Source organism: Rhinatrema bivittatum, chromosome 11, assembly GCF_901001135.1.
Source record: "Rhinatrema bivittatum chromosome 11, aRhiBiv1.1, whole genome shotgun sequence".
Classification (NCBI taxonomy): Eukaryota; Metazoa; Chordata; class Amphibia; order Gymnophiona; family Rhinatrematidae; genus Rhinatrema; species Rhinatrema bivittatum.
The window spans coordinates 70637141-70664896 of record NC_042625.1 but is presented as its reverse complement, the minus strand read 5'-3'; the positions used below and the strand labels follow the sequence as shown (position 1 = coordinate 70664896).

The 27756-nt window shown below is 47.2% G+C and overlaps 1 protein-coding gene across 3 annotated transcripts in view; it reads right to left on the bottom strand.

Annotated features, from left to right (window-relative positions):
* Window positions 1-27756, bottom strand: part of LOC115073293 (WD repeat-containing protein 62-like) — a 128284-nt gene that overhangs the window by 57099 nt on the left and 43429 nt on the right. For all 3 annotated transcript variants that reach the window (XM_029571601.1, XM_029571599.1, XM_029571600.1), the window contains exons 13-18: window positions 23354-23479; window positions 21531-21601; window positions 7273-7394; window positions 6518-6593; window positions 5294-5405; window positions 4630-4693 (exon numbers count right to left, since the gene is read on the bottom strand). In XM_029571601.1, the coding sequence (XP_029427461.1) occupies window positions 4630-4693; window positions 5294-5405; window positions 6518-6593; window positions 7273-7394; window positions 21531-21601; window positions 23354-23479 (571 nt within the window). The remainder of the gene's footprint in view (window positions 1-4629; window positions 4694-5293; window positions 5406-6517; window positions 6594-7272; window positions 7395-21530; window positions 21602-23353; window positions 23480-27756) is intronic.

Here is a 27756-nt window from a genome sequence, read left to right as displayed (position 1 = left end):
CACATATGTTTCAGCAGGACAGTGTTCCTCCTGGACCCCCCCCCCCCCCACTTCCCCAAGGTAAGCAGATTTGATGGGTCCCAGGATGCTTCAGGGACCCCGGCTGGTTCTACTCGGATTAGAGTAGTTCCTCCTCCAATATTGCCAGACCCAGCTCCAGTTGACCCGGATCTGGACCAGGATGCTGATGCGGACCCAGATGTGGCGGGGACCAGCATGCCAGTGGAAGGAGATGATCCCAGGGTCTTGCATCTCTTTAAAAGATATGAGCTGGAATCCCTTATTCCCCATGTGCTTTCTGAGTTGGATATAGAAGCACCTCAGGACCCCCCAGGTACCAATTCAGGGGTGTCAAAAGGGGATCCTGTCCTAGCGGGACTGATCTCCCGCAGCGAAAACTTTCCCATTTCATCCCATGTTACTTCAGCTGCTCTCCAGGGAGTGGGATTCTCCTGACTCGAACCTTCGAGTGGGAAGAGCCATGGATAAGTTATATCCTCTCCCGGACAAATTCCTAGAGCTTCTCAAAGTTATGAAGGTAGACGCATCTGTGTCAGCGGTCACTAAAAGGACCACCATCCCGGTGACGGGAGGGACAGCTTTGCGCAACCTGCAGGACTGAAAGCTGGAAGTCTACCTTTGGGGGTCAGAGCAGTGGTCTGCAGTTCCCTTATGCAAAGAGCAGGTCTGAGATGGGTGCAGCAGTTGCTCGGTACCCAGGACCTGCCGTCGGCGGAAGCGCAACAAGCTGAATGCCTGAAGGCGGTGATTGCTTATTCAGCAGACGCACTTTACGATCTCTTGAGGGTCCTGGCCAGGTTGATTGTGTCGATAATTTCGGCTAGGCATCTCATCTGGCTCCGTAACTGGTCAGCAGACTCTTCCTCCAAGTCGCAGCTGGGTTCTCTCCCTTTCAAGGGTAAGTTGTTCTTTGGAGACGATTTGGAGCAAATTATCAAATCCTTTAGGGAAAATGTATTTGCTTTTATATACCGACATTCGATCGAGATATCACATCGGTTTACATAAAACTGAAAGAATAGGGCAAGGTCTGCCTATTTTACATTGTAACAAAGTAACTTATATTAGGGCTGGAGAGAAACATTTCTAGGGTGAAATGAGAATATTGCTAGGGGTGGTAGTATTGGCTGAAATAAAGTTCACAGGCTTCCAGAAGACCATCCGAGGAATTTTCGGACATACAACTCTTCTAGAGCTCGGTTCAGAGGACAGTGGCGTTTTTCACAGTCAAGACCTTTTTCGCAGCGCCCTCCATCCACCAGATCTCAATCATGGTCGCAGTCCTTTCGTGGCAGTAGACCCCCTCGTGGGGGGTTTCTCCCACAGAGCAGCTTCCAAATCATCCCAATAAAGGGTTGCCGGCCCACTCCGACGCCCAGAGTGGGGGGTCGTCTCTCCCTGTTTTACGAGGAGTGGGTCAAAATCACGTCGGATTAGTGGGTCCTAGATATTCTAAAGCACAGTTATGCTTTAGAGTTTGCTGACCCCTTAAGAGACAGGTTTCTGTTTTCTCCTGTGCGACAGACACTCAGACTCCTCGACCTTGGAGCAATCCTCCCAGTATCATCGAGGGAGCAAGGCGCAGGCCACTATTCAGTCTACTTCGTAGTTCCAAAAAAGGACTCTGCTTTCCGATCTATTTTAGATCTCAGAGTCAACCGGGCCCTAAAGATTCCACATTTTCGGATGGAAACACTACGCTCAGTAATAGCGGCGGTTCACAGCGAGGAGTTTCTGGCGTCCTTGGACCTCAGAGGCTTACCTCCACATTCCCATTCTCAAGGATCAGAGGTTTCTCCACTTCAAGATTCTGGGACAGCATTATCAATTTCAAGCCCTGCATTTTGGCCTAGGAACAGCTCCCCGCACTTTCACCAAAGTAATGGTAGTGGTGGCAGCAGCTCTACAGAAGGACGGTGTCTTAGTTCATCCCTACCTGGAATACTGGCTCATTCGGGTGAAGTCCAAGGAGCAGTGCAAGCAGTCGATCGACAAGGTTTTGACTCTTGACCTCTCTCGGATGGGTAGTCAACTTTGCCAAAAGCAGTCTTACGCTGTCGCAAACACTGAATTTCTTGGGAGCTCATGTCGACACCAGTGTGGGCAATGTTTTCTTGCACCAGGACAGGGCGCTCAATATCGTTTCTCAAATATGTTTTCAGCGCCTGACACTTCCCATGGCGTGGGATTATCTTCAAGTGCTGGGTTCCATGGCACCCACCATAGATTTGGTTCCCTGGGCTTTTGCGCATATGCATCCTTTGCAGAGGGCATTGCTCTCCTGCTGGAAGCCGGTGTCTCAGGAGTTCCAAGCTCCTTTACCGCTCCTGGATTCGGCCAAGGACAGTCTGAGCTGGTGGCTCTCTCTGGATCATTTACTCAGCAGAGTGGACCTAGAGATACCGCAGTGGGTGATCGTTACCACGGATGCCAGTCTTTCAGGCTGGGGAGCGGTGTGTCAAAGACAGGCATTGCAAGGCTTCTGGTCATCGGTGCAAGCGACATGGCCGATCAATTGGCTGGAGACTCGAGTGGTTTGCCTGGCCCTGAAACGGTTCTGTTTATGTGTTTCCTCCATGGCCTCTAGTGGGAAAGGTCCTACGGAGGATAGAACTTCACAATGGAGCAGTTATTCTGGTGGCAGACAGTCTGGCAGTAGACTGTCCGCTTCGACTGGGTCACCTTCCCCGACTTCTCCGTCAAGGTCCCGTATTTTTCGATTAGGCCGATCGCTTCTGTCTTGCGGCCTGGCTTTTGAGAGGAGATGGCTGAGGAAGAGAGTAGATATGACTTCTTCTGGATAGCCTTCCATTTCTTATGTTCGAATATGGAAAGGTTTCGAGTTCTGGTGTGAGTCCGGAGGGATTTATTCTCATCGGGCATCTGTAGCTCAGATTCTCTCTTTTTCTGCAGAATGGGCTAAGCAAGGGTTTGGCTTACAATTCTCTTCGTGTTCAGGTAGCAGCCCTTAGTTCTCTTGTGGGACCGATGGATGGGACCCCTTTCTTCTCATCCGGAGATTACCCTTTTTTTTTGAAAGGAGTAAAGTATTTGAAACCTCCGGTCCGTAAGTTGTATCCTTCGTGGAATCTTAATCTGCCTTTACGTGCTTTGTGTGATCCTCCATTTGAGCCGCTGAAGAATTCTTCGCTCAAGGATTTAACTCTAAAGACGGTATTCCTAGTCTCTATTTCTTCTGCTCACAGAATAAATCGGAATTACAAGCTTTGTCTTGTAGGGAACCCTATTTGCATTTTACAGATTCAGGGGTCTCCCTGACCACGGTTCCATCTTTCCTCCCAAAAGTGGAATCCTCTTTCCATCTCAATCAGTCAGTGGACTACCAGCTTTTCAGGAAGAAGTTTCTAGGGAGCTATGGCAGCTCGATGTTAAGCGAGCTCTCCTTCGTTACCTGGAGGTCACCAATGATTTTCATCTTTCGGACCATTTGTTTGTTCTCTGGAGTGGCCCCAAGAAAGGACATCAGGCCTCGAAGACCACCATTGCTCGCTGGTTGAAGGAAGCAATTGTTGCTGCTTACATAGGTTCGGGGAAACGCCCTCCGGACGGAGTGAAAGCTCATTCTCTTCGTTCTCAGGCGATTTCCCAAGTTTTTTCTTCTGCCTCCATCAGCTGGAATGGGAATATAACCCCACAGTCTGGACTGCTCTGTGGTACTACAGAACAAAAATTAGCAGGTAAGAAATAATTTTCATTTTGGTTGCATAGAGCCTTGGTCTGACCCTATTTTACCAGTTTTCATGTTACTAAGCCTGTGGCAAATTTCTTTGCTAATGCTATATTACCACCATAAACAAAGAAATCTGACTTAGCATTTCATTAAGAAGCCATAAGGTTTCAGTGAGATCTCTGCCTCCCATAGTTCTTGGAGCAGAATCAGGCCGATGCAATACAGTGGCCAAGCGCACTGTTTAACCCGTGGTTGGGCATGCGTTTTAGATGTGCGTCTACAATCCCTTATGCTATAAGGGGATTAACATGTCCAAAATGTGCATCCAGCTCCCCGCGAAGGAAAATAGGGCTCATCACATGCAAATGCATATTGATGAGGCTATTAGTTTCTCCAATTCAAAAAAAAAAAGAAAAAATGCGCCCAACGTGCATATTAACCTGCAAAAATTAACACCTGCCTGGAGCAGGCATTAAATTGAGGAGCCCAGAAAAACAAAAAACACAGAAAAAATGCTTTTCTGTTCTTTTTTTTCCTGGTTCCTCTGACTTAATATCGTTGCGATATTAAGTTGGGGAACCAAAACAGGAGAATTTACAAAAAAAAAAAGTGCTGACGGTTAGGTTTGGAAAAGAGATGCTTATAAAATTGAGCGTCCATTTTCCTAACCGGCTGACAGCCACCTCTCTCGTGCACCCAATTTCCCCATGCACCTCCTTATTACCACGGCACGATTTAAATATAAAATTGGGTACCTGGGAGAGGTGGATCAGTGTGCGTTAAGAGAGTGGGCGCTCAATCATGTGCGCCTGTTTAATGCGTGCAGATATTGCATCAGCCTGATAGACGTAAAATCCATAAGGGCAACATAAATGCATTCTCAACAGAAACAAGCTCCTGAAATACAAATAACCTACCTGTCACCTGAAACAGTGATCAAGTGCCGACAGTCATAGGAAAACTTCATTGATGTAACAATTTCTGCAAAACATTTTTCATTTCATTGTTATTTATAAAATGGCTTTTCCATAAAATACAAAAGCAATAACAATGAAATCATGAAACCACCACAAAATAGGCAAGTATTACATAAATAAAAATAAAAGAGGAATATACAAATACAGTAAGATTTTTTTTAAACAGGAAGAACTCAATTCAGCCTATGGTTTTCTCTTGCTACCCTCCCTTTTAGGTAGCCACCTACCCAAAACTATGACCTCTCCAGCTGCTACAGGTACCTTTGTTCTTACAGACGTACCCAGGGGAAAAGCAGCCCAATTGTCTATTTGGCCTGGGAAGGCTGGAGGCAGGGCAGAAAAGACACCTCCTTCTCAAAGCTCTGGATCCAGTTGTGACTGCATGAGGGGGGGGGGGGGGGGGGAATACAGACTCAGGCCAGTAGATGTCACTACAAGAGCAGCTTCTCATATTTCCATGAATCTGGAGCTATTCAATATGAAGGAAAAAGAAAATCTGTTCTACAGCCCAGTCTCTACTAAACCGTGCTGTCTGTAGAGCACTAGCCCACTCCAACAGGATCACTGTTAGAACGGGTGAATGCAGCCATATTTGGAGACCAACCTGAGTGCCCGAATATTGTCACAATGTGTTTGCCAGAGTCAAAATCATACATCGCAACATTCTTGTCAGAACAGCTGGTGGCTAGGAACGTGCCAGAAGGATCCAAATGCACCTGTGGGAAGGAAAGCAGGTCAGTTCCTGAGCAATTCTCAGTGCAACTGTGGAGCTCAAGTCTTACAGGCCAATGCAATAAAGTTCGCTCAGCCTAGTGCTCAGGTTCATGCGTATTTTGGACGTGCTAGACTAGCACCAGATGCAATAAGGAGATTAGCGCGTCCAAAACGTATGCCCAAACAAACGCATAGCCGACAGCGCTCGTCACATGTAAATTCCATATAGATGAGACTATTAGCTATTACCCTCCAATGCAGAAAATCGCTGGGCGCCCAACATGCACTAATGAGGCAAATTTAACCCCAGCCCCAGAACTAGTGTTAAGTCAATCCATGAGTCAAGGACTCAGGAGAAAAAAAAAGGCAGCATCATGTGTGGTTCCTACCCTTATTCTTAAACACTTACTGCTTGCAGTTGTTAAGAATAAAGGTTATAAGGTAACTGCTTGATGAAAAAATATTCTGGACGTTTAATATATATGCACAATAGACATGCTCCAGGTCAATTTCGCTCCTTGCTATTGTGCATGTATAATCGGGCGTCTAGAAATAGACAAAGCAGGATAAAATGGACACTTAAGCACCTGTTGCAATTGTGGGTCACAGTCATGTTTTCTGGGCGCCCAACGCATTTCAGCACTAGGGACGCATAATTCTTCCCTAGTGCATCCTTTTTAATGCAGCAGTTTATTAAAATATAGCATCGGGCACCCAAGAGACGTGACTGTGCGTGTATTAGGAAAATAAGCGCCTGTTTTAACACACTTCTTATTGCATTGGCCTCTTGGGGAAAAGAGCAAGTACACACAATTGGACAAAGGGAGGAGTAGCCTAGTGGTTATAGTAGCAGGCTGCAAACCAGGGTTCAAATCTTGCCAACAATCTTTGTTATCTTGGACAAGATTTCACTTTCCGCTGCCTCAGATACAAAAACTTAGAGACTGTAAGCTCTCTGGGAATAGGGAAACTGCTACAGTACTTGAAAGTAATCCACTTTGAAGTGGCTGGCCAGTCACGAAAGGCAGAATATAAATGCACAAGGAAACCAAGGTAATCCTTCTCTGTGCAAGACTCCTGCATGCCTGTGCAAGCTATTTGCAGCTTAAATTACCTTCAGCAAGGATCCATCTTCACCAGGAGAACCTTTGAAGAGTCTCTCTTGTTTCCCACTCACCACATTGTACAGTCTGTGGAGAAGCTTGTATTAAATGCAGCCACACACATTTCCAAAGAGAGAAAACCAATTGTCTCCCCTCTGCTCCTCCCAGTCTTTGTCATCTAAATGACTTTTGTTCCAGGAATTAGATTTATTTTCTTTTATTCTGGCAAACCTCCAGTTTTAAAAAGGACAAATTCCCCCAAGTTTATCACTTAATGTAATTGTTTGGCAACTTTAAAACAAAAGTAGAAATCTGGTGGACACATCTAGCACAGGTGTCCATTGAAGACCAGTTCATCCTGGTTTACTTTCATTGTAAACAGGAGGATTCTCTTTTTGGCCCAGCAGCTTCCAGCTCAAATCCGAATCAGTACATATCGGGCCATGGAGCCTCCATTTACCATTACCCAGGATAACCCCTCCCTGACTAGCCCAACCACAGTTCCCTTTGAATTCTGGCACAAGCATGCTTTAGAACTAGTCAGAGGTTCTTGTTGCCCGATAGCTAGGACTTCCTCCTCCTCCGGTCTCTATTACATCCCCTGTGCTTGGAAATCAAACCCAGATCTCCCACATAGTAATACCAAAAATCCATGCTACTATCAATTATAAACACCCTACTCAACAAGCCTGAAAGAAGCCTGAGTAAGTTAGCTGGGGGGGGGGGGGGGTATTGAAGTTTTATATGCATATTAAGCCCTACTCACCTGACATTCCTGTCCTGACAGGCTACAGCCACAGACATTTGTGACACATCTATATCCATGTCGTAGAAAGTGGTTTTCTCCACCACATGATGGTTTCGTGAGAATCTAACTCCGTCTAGAACCTGCACCAAGAAAGACACGCAGAAAGGAAAATTAGTATCCTTACCTGATAATTTTCGTTCCTGTAGTACCACAGATCAGTCCAGACTCCTGGGTTTGCCGCCCCCCCCCCCCTAGCAGATGGAGACAGACATTTACCAAACAAAACTCTGCCTCATATAGGCTGGTGCCACCTACAGTCTGGCAGTATTACGTAATGTCAAAGCAGAATGGATTATAAAAAAACTCCAAACTATCTACAGTAACTGAACAACCGGAAAAAATTGGCTCATGGAACTCCCAGATGGGATCAGCATCCATGGGCTGCAGAATAACGCAAACGGTCTGCAAAAAACTAGACAGGAATACAATAGCGTGGACTCTCCAAACTAAGACTCTAAATAGGGCGGGACTCTGGACTGATCTGTGGTACTACAGGAATGAAAATTATCAGGTAAGGATACTAATTTTCCTTTCCCTGTATGTACCCGGATCAGTCCAGACTCCTGGGATGTACCAGAGCTTCACCTACTTGGGATGGGATCTGGAGAGGCCCGCACGCAGAACCCCTGCACCGAATGTCCCTGACGCCTGAACATCCAAACGATAATGTTTAGCAAAGGTGTGGAGCGAGTTCCACGTAGCCGCTCTACAAATTTCTTCGGGTGATACCTGATGACTTTCCGCCCAGGAAGCAGCTTGAGACCGAGTAGAGTGAGCCCGAAGACCCACAGGCAATGGCCGCCCACTTAACAAATAAGCAGAATTGATGGTCTCCTTTAACCAAAGACCAATCTTGGTTTTAGAAGCCATATGTCCAGAGGACGAAAAGATGGTCTGACACCCTGACCTCATTGGTAAATTCCAGGTAGCGGAGCAATGCTCGGCGAACATCCAACTTCCGCAAGTCTTTATAGTTGGGGTCCGATTGGTCTTGATCAGACAAAGCCGGAAGCTCCACTGACTGATTCAAATGGAAAGAAGACACCACCTTGGGAAGAAAGGATGGAGCTGTATGCAGAGAAGCGCCCAAATCAGAAATCCTCAAAAAGGACAGGACAACGCTTGAAGCTCCGACAGTTGGCGCGCTGAGGCAATCTCCACCAAAAATACCACCTTCAAAGTGAGATCTTTCGAGGTCACCCTACGTAAAGGTTCAAAGGGTGCCGAACACATGGCCTTAAGAACCAAATTCAAACTCCAAGATGGACACTGTTCCCATACCGGAGGTCTCAAATGCTTCACACCCCGTAAAAATCGGGAGACATCAGGATGCGTCGCCAGGCTCATCCCATGTATGATACCGCGCAAGGAACCGATCACGGCCACCTGCACTCCTAAGGAACTCCAGGACAAGCCCTTCGATAAACCATCCTGAAGGAAACCCAAAACGTCAGACTCCCGCCCGGGTAGACAACACCCCTGGCGAGACACCATGCATCAAAAACCTTCTAGACCCTGACATAAGACAAGGAAGTGGAGACCTTGAAGGACTGCAATATGGTAGATACCACTGCATCCGAATACCCCTGAGACTTCAGACGTTTCCTCTCAAAAGCCATACCACTAGACAAAAGCATTCGACCTCATCAAAATAAACCGGACCCTGATGGAGAAGGTCCGGTAGTTCCTGAAATCTCAGAGGACCATCGATGGCTAGATTTATCAGGTCCGGTCCGTGAACCATGGACGCCTCGGCCATTTGGGAGTGACGAGAATTACCGCCGACGGATGTACCTCTATTCTGCGAAGAGTTTGACTGATGAGCGGCCACAGAGGGAACACAAAGTAGTATATCCACTGGCCAGGGGAGAACCAGAGCGTCCACGCCCTCCGCGCATGGTTCCCTGCAGCGGGCAAAGAAGCGTGGCGCCTTGGTGTTTCTGAACGTCGCCATCAGATCCAGATAGGGTGTTCCCCAACGGGCACAAATACAATGAAAGGCTTCATCTGCGAGCTCCTATTCTCCGGGATCTAGGCAATGTTGACTGAGAAAGTCCGCCCGAACGTTGTCAACTCTGGCAATGCGGAAGGCCGCTATGCTGAACAAGTTCCTCTCCACCCAAGAGATCAGCAACTGAGCCTCAATGCTACTGGTTGACTCTGTGTTCCTCCCTGTCGGTAGATATAAGCCACCGTGGACGCATTGTCGGAGAGAATGCATACCGACTTGCCACGAAGAATTGGAAGAAATGCCTGCAGAGCTAACCTCACCGCTCTGGTCTCCAGGCGATTGATGGACCACCGAGCCTCCTGTGAGGACCACCTGCCCTGTACAGACGTCCGCTCTGCATATTTCTTGTGGGGAGACCAACTGGCTCTCCACCCAAGAGGGAGCCTGTGAATGCAACGAATGGGACCCTTTAAGCCCTCCGGGACCAGCCTGCCCCGACAGATATATGCCGACGCAATCACCTCCTTTAGCCAGCAAGCGATGGTAGCCTTAGAAGCCTTGTTTCCCTTATCGGGTCCACTCCATAAGACACAGATGATCAGAGACCCGAAACTCATTTGTGACTAAGTATTGCAGTAGCACTCTTTTCACATCAATGCGCCTTAGGTTCCCACCAGGTGTGCTCGCAATGTCGTATGGAGAAAAGGCAGGTAGCTCCACAGACTGATTTAAGTGAAAAAGAGGACACGACCTTTGGTAAAAAGGATGGTACTGTGTTGAGGGAAACACCTGAATCAGAAAAACGAAGAAGTGATTCCCTACAAGACAAGGCTTGGAACTCGGACACTCTCTTGGCCGAGCAGATAGAGACCAGAATTACTGTCTTAAGAACCAGGTCTTTGAGCGTGGCCCGCCTGAGGAGTTCGAAAGGCACCCCGCAGAGAACTCTTAAGTACCAGATTAAGGCTCCCCGACAGACAAGTAGCCCAGACAGGCGGATTCAAATGCTTAGCCCCCTTGAACCTCACAACATCCGGGTGGGCCACCACCGCGTAACCATCGACCTGCCCTAAGATGGAACAGAGAGCTGAAACTTGAACCCGCAGGGAATTGAAAGACAAACCCTTGGAGAGGCCATTCTGTAGGAAAGATAGGACCTGGGACACCGGTCCTCCTGCATCCCGGTCCTCCTGAGTCAGCACACAGTCTCAAACACTCTCCATACCCAAACGTAAGCGAGAGAGGTTGAAGTCTTACGCGCACGCAACAAGGTGGAAATAACCTCCTCCTTATAACCCATCTTCCTCAGTCTGAGCTTCTCAAAATCCAGGCCACTAGACAAAAACGATCCGCCTGATTGAAATATACGGAGGCCGCAGTAGGTTTGGGAGGTGACCAAGGCGAAGAGGACTATCCGTTGAGAGGTTCGCCAGATCCGCGAACCATGATCTCAGGGGCCATTCTGGCGCTGGGAGAATGACCGGCCCCTTGTGAAGCTCTATTCTGAGTACTTTTCCCACCAGAGGCCAGGGTGGGAACACGTAGAGGAGGATGTCTCGAGGCCAGGGTAGCATCAGGGCATCCACCCCTTCCAGGCAGTGCTCCCATCTTCGGCTGAAGAATCTGGGAGCCTTCGCATTTTTCAGAGTGGCCATTAGGTCTAAGTAGGGGGCTCCCCACAAGATCCATTGCCTCTGACAACTCCCTCTCTCTGGGGTCTAGGTGTTAATGACTTAGGAAGTCTGCCTGAATATTCTCCTTCCCTGCAATGTGGGAAGCTGCCAGTCGAGCCAGATGGCGCTCCGCCCAGGAGAACAGTTTGCTGGCTTCCAGCCGACTCCTGGTGCCACCCTGGCGATTGATATAAGTTACTGTGGTCACATTGTCGAAGAGAACTCGCACCGCTTTGCGACGGATCAAGGGCAGAACATCTTGAGCGCCAGGCGAACCACTCGGGCCTACAGACGATTGATATGCCATTGAGATTGGACTGGGAACTATTGCCCTTGGGTAGACTGATTCTGGCACACCACTTCCCCAGCCGGAGAGGCTGGCGTCCATCGTAACAATGATCCACTGAGTTGTTTCCAGGCGCATCCCCTTCAACAGGTGAATGAGTGAGAGCCACCATTGCATGCTGGTGAAGGTAAAGTCTGAGAGTGGTAGAGGTGTCAAACTCCTCAGAGACCAGCTTCCAGTGGGACAGCAAAGCTTTCTATAAAGGCCGCTTATATGTGAGAAGGCCCATGGAACCAAATCTATAGTTGAAGCCATAGAGCCCAGGACCTGGAGATAGTCCCAGGCCATGGGCACAGAGAGAGATTACAGATGTCGTACTTTATTCATGAACTTGAGCACCCGGGCCTCGGGAAGCAAGACTTTGCCCATGCGTGCGTCGAAGCGTGCCCCTAAAAATTCCAGGTCATGAGGTTGCTCTTGGGGAAATTGACTATCCAACCGAGGGAGGTGAGAAACGACAAAAGTGTTGACTGCAATCATGCAGAATTTCTCCGATTTTGCCCGAATGAGCCAGTCATCCAGATAAGGATCGACCAGTATACCCTCTCAGCAGAGGAAGGCCGTCACTACCACCATGATCTTAGTAAATGTGCGTGGAGTGGTGGCAAGTCTTAACGGAAGCACTAGAAACTGGTTATGCTGTCCCAGGATGCTGAAACGGAGATACTTCTGATGTTCCTGGCGGATTGGGATATGAAGGTAGGCCTCCGTCAAATTGAGAGAAGCAAGGAATTCGCTTGTGCAAACCACCACGATGACCGCCCTCAGGGTCTCCATCCGAAAATGGGGGACCTTGAACTCCTTGTTGACTCTGAGGTCCAGGATTGGCTGAAAAGAGCCATCCTTTTTGGGAACCATGAAGTAGATGGAATACTGGCCTGACCCCTGTTCTTCCAGGGGGACATGGACTATGGCTCCAAGTATTGAAGTCTGTTGAGAATCTGGCGCACAGCTGGATGCTTCCGAAGTCTGCAGGGAGAAATTAAATAGCGGTCCGGAAGATCCTGAGCAAATTCTAAAGAGTAGCCTCGTTCAATTACTTCGAGGACCCACTGATCGGAAGTAATTTTGACCCATTCCTCGTAAAATAGGGACAGACGACCACCTAAATTGGGAACTGAGGAATGGGCCGGCCGCATCTCATTGCGAGGACTTTGGGGCGGATCCTTGAGGGTTACCATCCTGGAATGGCCATCATCCACGAAAGGAATGAGACCATGATTTGAGATCTAGTGGAGGGACTTCTTTGAGAAGCCCCCCACGGCTTGCTGTACCTTTGCTGCCCCCTGAAATGAGGGCACGAAGGGAAAAAAAATAAAAGGACTTGGACTGTTTAGGGCAGTCCTCAGGCAGCTTATGAATCTGGTTGTCACCTAAAGATTTGATAAGCTGTTCCAGGTCCTCCCCAAAAAGCAGCTTACCCTTGAATGGGAGAGGGCCCAACTGCAATTTAGAAGGAGTCTGCCACCCAATTTTGCAACCAGAGGAGGAGTCTGGCCGACACCGCTGAAACCATGGCTCTGGCCTGCACCCTGAGGAGATCATAGAGGGCATCAGCCCCATACGCAACCACGGCCTCCAGCCACTCCGCCTCTGCAAACGAGAGGTTCTGGGTGCTGAGTAGTTGTTGAACCCACCTGAGACTTGCGCGCTGCATGAGACTACTAGACTGTTGCCCGAACACAGAGTGCTAGAACTTCAAAGATCCTTTTGAGATATACCTCCAACAGGATCAAATCTGGAGAGTCCACAGGGCTTAAATCTGGATGGGATTGATGAACTACAGAATTCCTTCCCCCGTCCGGCAAAGAAACAGGCTCGATATGTGCAGCAGACCGGCTCTCCACATGTTGATACAAAATGGCAATCGAGGCATTGGGGGGGGGGGGGGGGGGGGGAGGGTGAGGAGTTGCCGCGGGAATGGCAGAGTCCTTCTGTGCCTAGCTGTTGCGAGCAGGAGAAAGAAAACTGCTCTCCTGCTCCTTCCCCCATAAGCTGCCAGTCTTTGTCCAGGGTACTGATTTACTTTTGACAAGAGACTTGAGGCATGAAACTTCTCAGGAGTCTCAACGGAGGAGGGACTGGACCACCAGTATTACCCCAGAGCCAGGCAAGAGACCACCAGGAAAAGGGTCCTAGGCTGAATAAATCAAGGAGACAGGACCCCCCTAGGCCCAAGCAAGAGCGAGGAATCAGAAAAAAACTGCTCCTGATGACTAAGTTTTTTTTGTTGGTTTTTTTTTTTACTTTTTAAACTCTGAGAATTAAACCAATACTTGCTTGATCCTTTATAACTAGAGGAGGAGGAAGAACGTCCGCAAACCAAAAACTGCTACAATGAAAGGTAACCACAGGTTCTGCTATCTGCATCTGCTGGAGACAGAGAAATACAGATGGGACACAGGGAGAGCACTGTCCTGATATAGGATACCATTTGAGTTTTTCTCTGTCTCCATCTGCTTGAACGGAGACTCAACCCACTGACTGGATTGATCCAGGTACGTACAGGGAACTTTTCCATTTAAAAGCATAGTTTTTTTCTAGTTGAGGGCTTCCTAGGCACAGCCACTATGACCATTAATGTCTATGGGCAAAGAGACAGGAAAATTAGTTCTTACCTGTTAATTTTTGTTCCTGTAGTACCACGGATCAGTCCAGACCGTGGGTTGGAGCCTCCTCTCCAGCAGATGGAGACAGACTAAAACTGAAAAGGGTATCCTATATCAGGACAGAGCCTACCCTGCAGCCCTTCAGTATAACCATTGTCAAAGCAGATAAGAACTAAGAAAACCCAGAAAAGAGATCAAGCAAGTAAACAAGACTCAAATGAGTAACAAACGAAACCATTATCAACAAGGAACGGACTCTGTAGAATAGCGCTCTTGCATATCCTTGGTCATCAATACAGATGCTTCCGGTGTCCTTAAGATAAACATAGGTGATATTCATCCCGGAACCTGTAGGAAAAGCTTCGAGCGGATGGCAGAAAAGGAAAGAAACGAGGGAAGAGCATCTGGATTGATCCATGGTACTACAGGAATGAAAATTAACAAGTAAAAACTAAATTTTCCTTTCCCTGTACGTACCCGGATTAGTCCAGACTGTGGGATGTACCAAAGCTTCCCTAAACTGGGTGGGACCAAGACAGTCCCGCTCAAAGTACCTGCCACCAGAAAGAACCAAAGACTGGTGCGTGCACATCCAGACAGTAATGCTGAGCAAACGTATGCAGGATGTCCATGTAGCGGCCCTGCAGATTTCTTGCAGAGAGACTGACTGACTCTCCACCTGAGAACGCGAAGAGTGAGCCTTCAAGCCCTCAGGAACTGTCTGGCCTTGGCAAATATAAGCAGAGGCAATCACTTCCTTCAACCAGCGAGCAATAGTAGTCTTAGAAGCCTGTTTGCCCCTATTTGGACCACTCCAGAGGACAAAAAGATGATTGAAGATTCGAAACTCACTGGTGACTTGCAGATAATGGAGTAACACGCGTTTCACATCAAGCTGGCGAAGATCGCCCCCAGCAGGACCTGAGACGTCCTCTGCAGAGAACGCAGGAAGCTCCACCGACTGATTAACATGGAAGGAAGAAACGACCTTCGGCAAAAAGGAAGGAACAATTTTGAGAGAAACTCCAGAATCAGAGAAACGCAGAAAAGGCTCCCTACAGGACAGCGCTTGAATCTCCGAAACCCGATGAGCGGAACAAATAGAAACCAAGAAAACCCCCTTAAGTGTAAGATCCTTCAGAGTAGCTCGACTGAGAGGTTCGAATGGAGCCACACAGAGTCCAGAGGACTAAATTGAGATTCCAGGACGAACATGTGGGACGGACGGGTGGCCTCAAATGTTTGGCACCCTTCAAGAACAGAGCAACGTCCGGTTGAGACACCAAGGTGTGCCCATCTACGCGACCGAGAAGAGAACCGAGAGCAGACACTTGGACGTGCAACAAACTGAAGGAAAGACCCTTGGAGAGGCCTTTCTGGAGAAAGGAAAGAACCATGGAGACCAGTGCCGAACATGCAGAGATACCCAATTCAGAACAGACATTCTCAAAGACTTTCCAAACGCGAACATAAGACAAGTAGATGGCTTACGCGCCCGCAGGAGAGTGGTAATCACCTCCTCCTTATAGCCTTTACGCCTCAGACGTCTCCGTTCAAAAGCCAGGCCGCTAAACAGAAGCGATCCATCTGGTCGAAAAATACGGGACCTTGCCGAAGCAGACGAGGAGGGCCGTCTGATGCCAGGTTGACCAGATCTGCAAGCCACGGCCTGCGGGGCCATTCAGGTGCCACCAAGATGACCGGCCCCTTGTGAAGTTCTATTCTTTGGAGAACTTTTCCCATGAGAGGCCATGGAGGAAACACGTAGAGGACGTCCGAGGGCCAGGGGAGAGCGAGAGCATCCACTCCCTCCGAACAGTGTTCCCTCCAGTGGCTGAAGAAACTTGGCTTTGGAATTGCACAAGGTCACCATGAGGTCTAGGTGCGGGGGGACCCCACCTGCTGATCAATCCCATGGCTTCATCCGAGAGCTCCCACTATCCCGGATCGAGACACTGGCGACTGAGGAAATCTGCTTGCACATTCTCCTTGCCCGCTATGTGGGAGGCCGCCAGGCAGTCCAGGTGATGCTCCGCCCAGGCAAGGAGCCGGCTGGCTTCCAGGGCCACTAGGCGACTGTGAGTGCCCCCCTGTCGGTTGATATAAGCTACCGTAGTGGAGTTGTCGGAGAGGACTCTCACCACCTTGCCTCGGAGCAGAGGCAGAAAGTCCTGTAGAGTCAGGCGAACCGCCCGGGCTTCCAGCCGATTGATGTGCCAACGGGATTGGACTGGGGACCAGTAGCCCTGCGTGGTCTGAGAGTGACAGACTGCTCCCCAGCCAGAGAGACTGGCATCTGTAGTGACTATGATCCACTATGGAGTCTGAAGTGGCATGCCCCTCAGAAGATGTAGAAGCGAAAGCCACCACTGTACAACAGCGATGATAGAGGCTGAAAGCGGAAGAACCATCTGAAACTGTTCCGACACCAGCTGCCAGCGGGATAGCAAAGCTCTCTGTAATGGTCGCATATGCGCAAAAGCCCAGGGGACTAGGTCGATGGTGGAGGCCATAGTCCCCAGGACCTGGAGGTAGTCCCACGCCATTGGGAGCGGAAGAGAGATAAGGTTGTAAACCTGGTCGATGAGCTTGAGTGCCCGACCCAGGTATTGAAACGTGCCCCCAGAAATTTCCAACACCTGGGAAGGCTGTAGATGGCTTTTGGGGAAGTTGACTATCCACCCAAAAGAGGTAAGAAGAGCTAGAACCCGGTCGACCACCTGCCGGCAGAGAAACTCCAACTTGGCCCTCACGAGTCAGTTGTCCAGATAAGGATGGACCAAGACTCCTTCCCAGCAGAGAGCAGCCGCAACCACCACCATGACCTTGGTGAAGGTGCGGGGTGCAGTGGCGAGAGACCAAAGGGCAGCGCCCGGAACTAAAAGTGCTGGCCCAGAATATGGCAGCAAAGGTACTTCTGGTGTTCAGAGCGAATCGGGATGTGTAAGTATGCCTCAGTTAGGTCGAGAGAGGCCAGGATGAACCGCTGCAATGACCACCCTCGACTCTCCATACGACAATGGGGCACCTTGAGGGCCCGATTGACCCTTTTGAGGTCCAAGATCAGGCAAAAGGAATTCCTCGTAGATGGAATACTGGCCGGCGCCAAGCTCTTCTGCTGGAACCTGAACAATGGCGCCCAGCTGCCGAAGCCTGGTAAGGGTTTGGGCCACCGCCTCCCACTTCAGACGGCCGCAAGGAGAGACTACATAGAGGTCCGGCAGATCGCAAGAAAATTCTAAAGCATAACAGTCTCGGATGATCTCAAGAACCCACTGGTCCGATGTGATCTTGACCCATTCCTCGAAAAATAGGGAGAGATGACCCCTTAGATTGGGAACAGAGGAATGGGTCGACCGAATCTCATTGGGAAGCGGGCTTCAGGGTGGTACGCTGAGAGGCCCCCTCGTGGAAGGACCTGTGACCTCGGCTGAGACCAAGATTGAGACCTGGAAGGGTAATCCCTAGAAGATGCACCATGCCCTGGAGTCGCATATCTGTTGGCCCTGGAACCGGGAAGGCAGAAATGCTCGGGATTGTTTCGGTCAGTCCTCCGGCAGCTTATGAACTGTTCTCACCCAATGAATTAACGAGCTGTGCAAGGTCCTCGCCAAAAAGCAACTTACCTTTAAAAGGCAACGTGCCCAACTGCGCCTTGGAGGACGGGTCCACTGACCAATTGCGTAACCAGAGGAGCCTTCTGGCAGAAACCGCCAAGGCCATTGCTTTTGCCTGAACGCAGAGAAGATCATACAGAGCATCCGCCCCATATGCAATGATGCCTTCCAACCGTTCAGTCTGCTCCGCCTCTGCGGGCGGGAGGTCCTGGGTGCCGAGTAATTGCTGAACCCACCTAAGGCCTGCCAGCTGCATAAGACTGCTGCAAATAGTCACCCTGACTCCCAAGGCCAGCACCTCGAAGATACGCTTAAGATGAAATTCAAGCTTGCGATCCTGCACTTCCTTCAAGGCCGTAGCACCCACCACCGGAATAGTGGTGTGCTTGGTCACAGCAGAGACTGAAGAATCCACTGTGGGATTTTCAGCATTTCCAAGCAGCCCTCTGGGATCAGATAAAGTTTGTCCATGGCTCTCCCGACGCGGAGCCCCGCCTCGGGAGCTTCCCATTCCCGGAGGAGTAGCAATTTGTGCATAGGGTGAAAAGGAAAAGCACAAGCGGGAGCCCTAATTCCTGCCAGGACTGGGTCCATGTGCTTAGGTAACGCAGCTGTAAGGGAATTCGCCACGGGCCCCTCGATCCCCAACTCCGGAAGAACAAAGGGGATGATGGGCTCCAACTCTTCTTTCTGGAATAAACTGAGAACCCTGGGGTCATCCCTGTCCAAAAGAGGGAGCGTCTTCGCTAGGTCCAGATTCTGATCCGGATCGGGGGTCCCCAGGACCACCTGCACCCAGACAGACCCCTGCGCATTCAGAGGCATAGGAGCGAGTGGGGGGGGGGGGGGGGGGCATCCGCGGACATTTGGCAGGCGGGGGAGCAGGTGAAGGATCCTCCTCCTGCAAGCTGGCCAGATCAGAATTTGTGCTTCTCATGCACAAATCCTAAGAAAAATGTGGCCTAGACTTGCCGGGGGGCGGCAGGGACCACATCCTGGGGGGGAGACCCTAAAACATTCAGATAGTCAGCGCTGACCAGCTCCGAATCGGAAGCTGCTGAAACCCCCAAGATGGCCGCCGTTCCCACGGTTTGCCGACCCGGGAACAGCCTGGCCAGGCAATGTGAAGCGCAACCCTGGGCTGAATTTGAACGCACTGCCGGAGAGGGCCCTTCATTCCCCGGCAAACTAGATGAACAGAGGCCCTCACGCAAAATATACATCAAGGGCTCCCCACAAGCCAGGCAGCAGTGTGATCACAGCATACTCGCTGAAGAGGAGCCGCGATCAAGGACAAAAACAGGTGACAAGTGACCTTTGCTGCCGGGAGGAGCAGAAGCAGAAGACTGAACCCTGCACGCTCCTCTTCCAATATCACCCTGGCTGCCGGCCCCCGACGAAAAAAAAAAAAAGACAAGACTTGTGGAGTTTATATATATATATATATATATATATATATATATATATATATATATATATATATATAATATATATATATATATATATATACATATATATATATATACATATATATATATACATATATATATATATACATACACATACATACATACACACACATTTTGTTTTTTACTTCATAAATGTGGAAGCAGTGTAATATAGATTCCCTGAGGGAACTGTCACGAGAAGGGCTTCCCTGCACAAAAAAAGGCAGCCAGGGAGGGGGGGTGACTGGACCACCAGTTTCACCCCCAATAGGATCACTGGGAACAAGGGCTTAGGCTATGATCACACAAGGGGCAAAGCCCCCCTAAGCTCCACAAGAGCATGGAGACAGTACTGTCTCCTGAAAAACTAAAACATAGTCAATTGCCTTTTTTTTTTTTTTTATAAACTGAACAAAGAACAGTACTGGCTTGATCCTTTGAGAGAAACCACTCAAACTGGGAAAAGGCTAACTAGCCAAGATCAGGTAACCACAAGGGTGAGCTGATCCATCTGCTGGAGACAGACAAATACTGAAGGGTTGCGGGGTAGGCTCTGTCCTGATATAGGATACCCTTTCAGTTTTGGTCTGTCTCCATCTGCTGGACAGGAGGCTCAACCCACGGTCTGGACTGATCCGGGTATGTACAGGGAAAATGACAAATTTTCCATGCCCATGGAGACTAGTTCCTTTGAATGTGGGGTTGAGCACCTCTCCTCCCCACAGGAACTGTGTGGTCTTCAATCTCTTAACTGTTTGAACTTTCATCGATGCCACTCAAATCGATGAAACATGGAACTCCTTTGGCAGGCTACACATCACCCATGAACTGCATTCAGTCAGTCCTGCCAGCACTGATAAAAGTTACAAAAACAGATAGAGCAAGTAGAGGACACAGACTAAACTGCAAGTGCAGTATTTATTTAATAAGGGATAGTAATAGATTCTGCCAGACCGCACAGAGACTAAGGCCCACCATGCAGCTGAAGACAGTGGAAAGAGGAAAAAAGGAAAAGAATATTAAACTACCATAAAGTAAAGGAAAGAAAAACAGCTGCAGCTCTAGAAAAAAATATATAGTTTACAAAAACTGAGAGCACAAAGCTGAATATCTTGACACACACACGGTTACCATGAAAACATGGCTCCACGGAAAAAAAAAAAGACTGAGTGATTCTGCCTTGGGGGCAGGGTGAGGATTACAGCTGCACATGCTCAAGAAGGGCATGTTTGAAAGTTCAGGAATCTTTGAGATGAAAGTTCCGACCGGGGCTCCATCCAATGTCACCCATGTGTGAGGACTTCCATCCTGCTTGTCCTGTGAGAATTGGTTTAAATGCTGGATTTTATTACTTATGTTAAATCTGTAAAATGTTTCTATTGTAAATGTTACTGGTTATGAGGCATATAAATGTTTAAATATGTTCTGCTCTTAGAGTCAGGGAGCAAGATATCGTTGCAACAGTTTTTTGAATGGTTGAACACCTGTGATTTAAGTTTGCAATTCTTTCATACTGTTAGCAGCCAGCAAGTGGGTTTTTTTTCTAGATAATCACAATTGAGTAGATTGCAAAAAAAAAAAAAATAGGAAAATGAAATCCTCTAGCTAATCTACAAAATCAGAATACACTTATGTAACGATAGTTGCCATCTGATACATCTTCGCCTGAATTTACCAACTGGTCAATTTTTGAGATTGTGCCGAGGTACTCGCTGTGCTAAACAGTCTGCATTGCTAACTGAGCACTGATGACTTGAGTTTCAATGCCTCCATTTCCACACTTTGGGGCAGATGGCTTTATGCCATTATCAGACAATGCCAAATGCTTATCAAGATGCTGTGGTGTCGCCCTTTGATCTCTTGCTGCAGATTACTTTTTTTTTTTTTTTAAACTTATGTCTGATGATGGGGGACATCTCTGATGTTTGGACCTTCTGTGCTCTGAAGAGACCTTTACCTCACAATATATCAGCAGCCTCGTAGACATTCTGCCATAGGCATTGCAAGACAAGCTGTCATGATCCAGGCCCAAACACCAAAGGAACTAGTCGTGATCTGCTAAAGCCATCTTCTGGTGGCATTTCCCATAAGATTTAAATGGGCTTTTGCCTTTCTTCTCAGGAGGGAGTTCTTGCTGCAGACATCATTGGAATGTGGAAACCTTAGAGTTTTTTCTTCTGTACACGGCTGATGCGAGAGGAAAACACATGACCATTCATGAACTGGATGAAATAAGATTGAGGGAGGGCAAGCGGCAATGTTAGCATGGGGATACCCACACATAGCCAAAATGGACTCAAAGTTTCTGGGCCCAGAGAGAATAGAGGCCAACTCTGTACAATCAGATGACATCCCTCATCTTGCGTGGCTAGATTGTTATGTTTGTCCACAGAGAATTTCTGTTGTGTAATTTAATTCAGTTTCAAGAATATACTTTTTTTTTTTTTTTTTTTTAATAAAATGAAATCAGTAAACCAAACCACAGACAACTATGAAAACCAAATGCCCAGACCATTTGGCCTACATAAGTCACCAAATCCTGCACACAAGGATAAATCATTGCCAGCCTCACCTTCTCGCCTGTGCAGAAATAAATGCTTTTATCAATTCCACAGCTTATCATGTGAACGTGGTCATCTCTACCTAGCGAAAGAAAAAAGTCACAACTTTAAATATAAAAGCAAATCCCAGGGTTATGACAAGACAAAGATTCTCACGTAGTGTGAACCTTCTGCTCCAACCCTAAACTGCAGCAGTCCTGGTTTTGCTTTCAAAGACTGTCTTCACCTTGTGACACTTTGGGGTCTATACATTCAGATTGCTAACGTGGGAGAGGTGGCTGAGAAATAAGACCTTGATAAAAACTATAAAGAGCATATATATTGTGCCCTATAATTCAAACATTAACTTAGGCTATGAGATCAATTTTTAAAGGATCTAGCCAATTAGATCAGTCTTTGAAAGTTTACCAGGCTGAGCAGCTAAATTTAACCACTGAAGTTTCACTTTAGCCAGCCAAATTTTGGATAGGTCTGAGGCAAAAATTACACAACTAGCTTACCAACTGTTCCTAGAAGCCCCAATTTCCCTCACCCCGTCCCAAGACCCAAAGTTAGAAAGTATTACTACTTTGCCACATCTCTCAACCACCTATCCCCCACAAAATCCCACTGACCTGACTTTTTTCCCTCTCCAACTAGCCTCCTCGTCCATATGCTCCTATTCTTCTAGAGACAGGAGGTATGCAACCTCCTCTCTGCTCCAGCACGGACTCTCTACCGCTGTCAGGAGCAGCAGGTAACAGGCAGCCACTTGGTATTCATTTATTCACTTCACTTTTAAAGAAGTTATCAAGAACTGGATATCAAGTGGCTGCCTGCTAGCTCCCCCTACCAACAGCAATATAGAAAGACTACTGGAACATGGACGAGATCAGTATACTTCCTCCTGCCTCCAGAGGGATAGAAGTATAAGGAAAGCAGGTTGAAGGATATAAGTTTTTATTTATTTTTTTAAATATCCGAACCATGTGGGGCAGGCACAGGAAAAGATTAGGGCTGCCATGAGGAAAGGGTTGCTGGAGAGGACTTAACCACTTCATTTCAAATTTCAGCACCAGCTGGTTAAATTCAAGTGGCCATGATTAAGCATCTTAAATCTAATTAGCTAGATTCATCTGAAAATCAGCTTAACTTAACTGGTCAAATTTTAGACAGGTTTTTTTTTTGTTTTTTAAATACTGAATTAAATATTGCAATTCACAGATATCTTACTAACCACTGGCTTCAAAACTGGCCAAATACAAGTACTATTTTAATAGCTAAGCTGTAGTCCAGGGGTAGCTAACTCTGGTCCTTGAGAGAGAGACACAAACAAGCTAGGATAGCCACAATGTATATGCAAGAGAGAGATTTACATGCAATGGAGGCAGTGCATGCAGATCTCTCTCATGCATATTCATTGTGGATATCACATGCAGTACTTACCGCATTTTGATAAATCCACCCCTCAGTTTGGGAAGCTTTGGATTAGATAAAGGCTTAAATAATTATCTGATATTTTCTATATAACCACTGATAGGTTCTCAAGAAACCTCATTTAGTGTTAAAAAAAAAAAACACAAAAAAAACCCAGCCTAACCCTTTGCTAGATGTATGCATAAAAAGGGCCAAAACAAGAACCATGGACACATTATCTTCCCCCTCTGCTTCTCCAATTTCAAGAATCCCTGTAAAGAGAGAGAGGCAGTAGCTGTTCCCAGCAACATTTTAGAAGTCCTGCTTTGTACCTGTGCTACCTAGCTCAAGAACCACTCCCTTCCCCAACCTACTGGCAAGATCTAGACCCTAAAAACAAAATGACAGAAAATGGCATGCTAGCAATCCCACTACTCACCTGCAAATTTTACAGCTGTTATAGATGAAGAGTGATCATCCAAAGTCTGCTCTAAAGTATAATCTTTATCTGCATTTAAAATGTGGATCAGACGATCCTGGCCAGCCGAGGCCAACAGTGTCTGACCTAGAGAACACGATGGAGATGGAGAGCAAAGCAACAATTTAAAACTTCAGACTCAAGACTACAAAAATCACTAATAAAGATTTTTTTTTTTTTTTTTTTTAAACAAGACTGATCTCTCTCTATTGGAGAAATTACTTAAATAATTTTGTTTTACTTAGTGTAGACAGTGGGTTTATGCTCCCCTGCCAGCAGATGGAGACAGAGCAAGCTGACATCACATTATACATAACCCTGCAATGACCCCAGCCTGCCAACACTCTCTTCAAAAGCAACTGTGGACAGATTAGCCAAAAAAAAGAAAAAAGACTTTATTAAGAAACAAATAACCAGAACTGTACTCAACCAAACACACATTGAATTCACACAAGATTTTAGGTACCCCAAACTAGGGACTGGATAAACACTTATCAATAATCCCTTGGGACCCAGAGCCCCACAGGAGGGCTACTGACACTCATGTGGAAGCAGAGGGCAGGAAACTGAGTCCATCAGTCTACATTAAGGATGGGTTCTTAAAGAAGAAGTCCATTAACGGCTATTAATCAAGTTTACTTAGGGAATAGCCACTGCTATTAATTGCATCAGTAGCATGGGATCTTCTTAGTGTTTGGTTAATCGCCAGGTTTGGCCTCTGTTGGAAACAGGATGCTGGGCTTGATGGACCCTTGGTCTGACCCAGCATGGAAATTTCTTATGTTCTTAAGTAATCTCTCCATTTCCTAATGTGCAGACAGATTTTTTTTTATTTAGAACTTTTCTATACCGACGTTCATATAGAATATCGCATCAGTTTACATGGAACTCTAGTAACAAAGAAGCAAAGTTACAAAGAACAGGGGAAATAACTTGGAGGTAGGGGTCAGAATTAAAATGAGATTAAAGTAGTTAGGGAGGTCAGGGGTGACCAGCTAGAAGAAAAATTATGTACAAAATTTTATACAACGGTTTATCTACACTGGATTATATACAACGGTTAATTTGCCATTAGGATGGTCAAAAGGTACTTCGGTATGCAAAGGGGGGGGGGGGGGGAGGACAGGTGTGACCAGCTAGAACTAAATTGGATTAAATGGGAGGCAAAAGGAAGTCTGATAGATCATTGGTTTGTATACAAAGGGTTATATAGCTTGGCTTAGGTATTACAGGGACACTTTGCCAAAAAAGCTTTGTGTATCAATAGCACAAAATCAGTTGAAAAAGCTGCCTCAACTCTGAGTTACACTGAAGGTTTCTCCCCCAGCTGATAGTCCTTGAGCACTTTTGAAGGCCTGCATAGCAAGGGATAATGGAGTAGGAGAAGCAGGGCCCTTCCCCTCTCTCTCCCACCAGGCAGAAAACTCCTCTAAAATGGCAGGGAAGGACAGTAGTTAGCCGCAGCTGATCAGGTCTTCCTTTCCTCCCCATGAAGCTCAGCTGCCTTCCCTACCTCACACACACACTGGTTGCACAGATCTGAAGAGCTTGCATGTGATTTCTCCCCGCACGATCTGCATTTCCTATACTCTACGCTCACTGCCATACCAGGATCTTGGCTGGACACACACCAGCCAGAAGTTACTCAGCAAAGAGGACCAAAAATCCATAGTAGTGTACCTTGGCCTCACCTGTTGAAGCTGAACATTTACTCTTATGTTTTAAGTGACAGTTCACGAAAGGAATATTTCTCTTTTGTCTTCACTGGATCACCCTCAGAACCAATGGGATGTACCGTGGGCAGCCTCCCAACAGGGTGGGAGGCTGCCCACGGTCCAGTCAACACCACATGTGCAAAGCCTGCATCCTCCTGGGCCTGCACATCCAGATGATAAAACCTGGAAAAAGCATGTAAGGAGATCGTCACAGCTTGGCAGATATGAACAGGAGACAGACAAACCTCCGCCCATGACACTGCCTGAGCCCTAGTGGAATAAGCCCTAACCTGATTAGGCAACCACTTTCCAGCATTCAGATACGTGGCAGTGATCACTTCCTTAATCCAACGAGTTAAGGTCGCCCACGAAGGCGGAATACCCTTACTCCCACTATGGAGAAGACAGACAGAAAACCCATTTTTCGAAAACTCAGAGTCCTCCAGATACCACACAAGACTCTTAACATCGAAGAAGTGCAAAAGGCAAAACTTCTCCACATCCCTGACCTTATCCAGGGATGGCAAGGAAATGGACCGATTCAAATGAAAGTCCAAGACTACCTTGAGCAAGAAGGATGGAACAGTATGCAGCTGTAATGCCCTCGGAGTCACCCAAAGGAACGGTTCCTGGCAAGACAAGGCCTGCAGCTCGGAAATCTGACACGCAGAACATATAGTCACCAGGAACACAGTCTTCAAAGTCAACAACCATAAGGAAAGGCTATGCAGTGATCAGAACTTAGGGCCTGCCAAAAAGTCCAGCACCAAATTAAGACTCCACAATGAAACTGGTAAGCTCAAGGGAGGCCTAAGGTGCTTCACTCCCTTCAAAAAAAAAAACAACAAAAAAAAACCAACCCACATCAGGATAAGTCAAGGAAACACAATTCACCAAGCCTCTGAAATAGGCAAGAGTCACTACCTGCACCTTCAAGGAATTAAGGGTCAAGCCTTTATTCAATCCATCCTGGAAAAAAAAAAAAATCCAGAATGAGAGGGATCTTAATTGAACGAGGAAGAACTTCTCACTACCAGGCCTCAGAAACTCCAAACCCGTACATAAGCCAAGGAAGTGGAGAACTTGAGAGCACAGAGTAAAGTGACAATCACCAGAGGAATAACCTCTCAAGGGCCAAACCGTAAGACAGAACAGAGTCAGATCCTCATGAAGAACCAGTCCCTGCTGAAGTAGATCCATGTGTGGCGGAAAACGAAGGGGGCCCCCACCAGGAGTCCTCGCAAATCTGCAGATGCCTGGGCCAGTCCGGCGCCACCAGGAGTACTAGCTCCCTGTGGCCTTCGATCTTGCGAATTATCCTGCCCAGCAAGGGCCACGGAGGAAAAGCCAGACCTGTACGAGAGAGAGAGTCTATGCCCAGGGATCACGGATCTATTGCGACTGTAGAATCGAGAAACCGTCGCATTTCAAGAAGTCACCAGCAGGTCTAGGAACGGAAGGCCCCAGCAATCCACAATCAGCTGAAACTCCTCAGCTGACAACACCCACACTCCTCTGTCCAAACTCTCCCTGCAACAGAACACACACAAGAGCATGCAAAAAATGCCACTAAGCTGCCCAGTTCCCTACCCCCAATGGAAGCGGGACCGAACGGCAAACATGGCGCACCAAGAACAAAGACCAGAGAAATTCCTGAAACCCTAGCATGGTAGACTATCCTGTATGTATTAGGCATTATGGACATAGATAGGATGCTGCTGCTGGATTTGTTCCTATATCAATACCTGTGAATTCCACCACTTCATCTGTATTGTTCCTTTACCATTTCAGGATGAAATCAAGTTTCATTTGTGCATTATAATAGCTTCAGGACATTTTTCAGATAACACCTCCCTTAGGCTTCAGACACAATTTGGCCCCATTGCTGTGCAAAGAAGAGTCTTGCCCTGGGACTTATTTCTCTCTCTGTTGCTCTCTACTTTATTTTTCCTACTCTCAAGTGCCTTAATATGTGCACATTGCCCATTTGCCCCAGCTCTTCTCACTCATTTAAAAATATTTCTGGCATTCTCATTCTAACATTCAAGGCAGGGTATATAAACTTGAACAATTGACACCAACATACATAAACTATTTTCATAAACCTACAAGCCTGCCCATGCTCAAAATTTCTTTTCATTAACAGGCTATAAACTGAGAAAGTATGGATATCTTCAAATGGCTTCAAATTTTAGCCAGAGTGATCCAAAATCTTGCTCAAAAAAGAAAAAAAAAGTTTTCAACCATCTCTTAAATGTTTAAGCACAGCCAAATCAAAGCTCATCTGGGAGCACTTTCCAAGCATCAGTGCAGCTACTGCCAATGGTTGCATATGAGTTTCATCTAGCCACACCTGTGGCACTAAATCCAATGTGGCTTGCCGACTGTTGTACCCAAGAGGATTTCAGACCTTCAAGATGAAATTACTTCTTACCCAATAATTTCCTTTCCTCGATGTACAGCAAGCCAGTCCACACAAGTGGATTGTGCACTCCAACCGGCAGATGGAGAACGACGACTCACTGTCACCCTCATATAATTCTGCTCAGGCACCAGCCAGCCAGTATTTCTTCAAAAGCCAACTTTGGACACTAACCACTAACATTAACAAGAATATAGCATCCTACAAACACTACTCAATTTAACCTT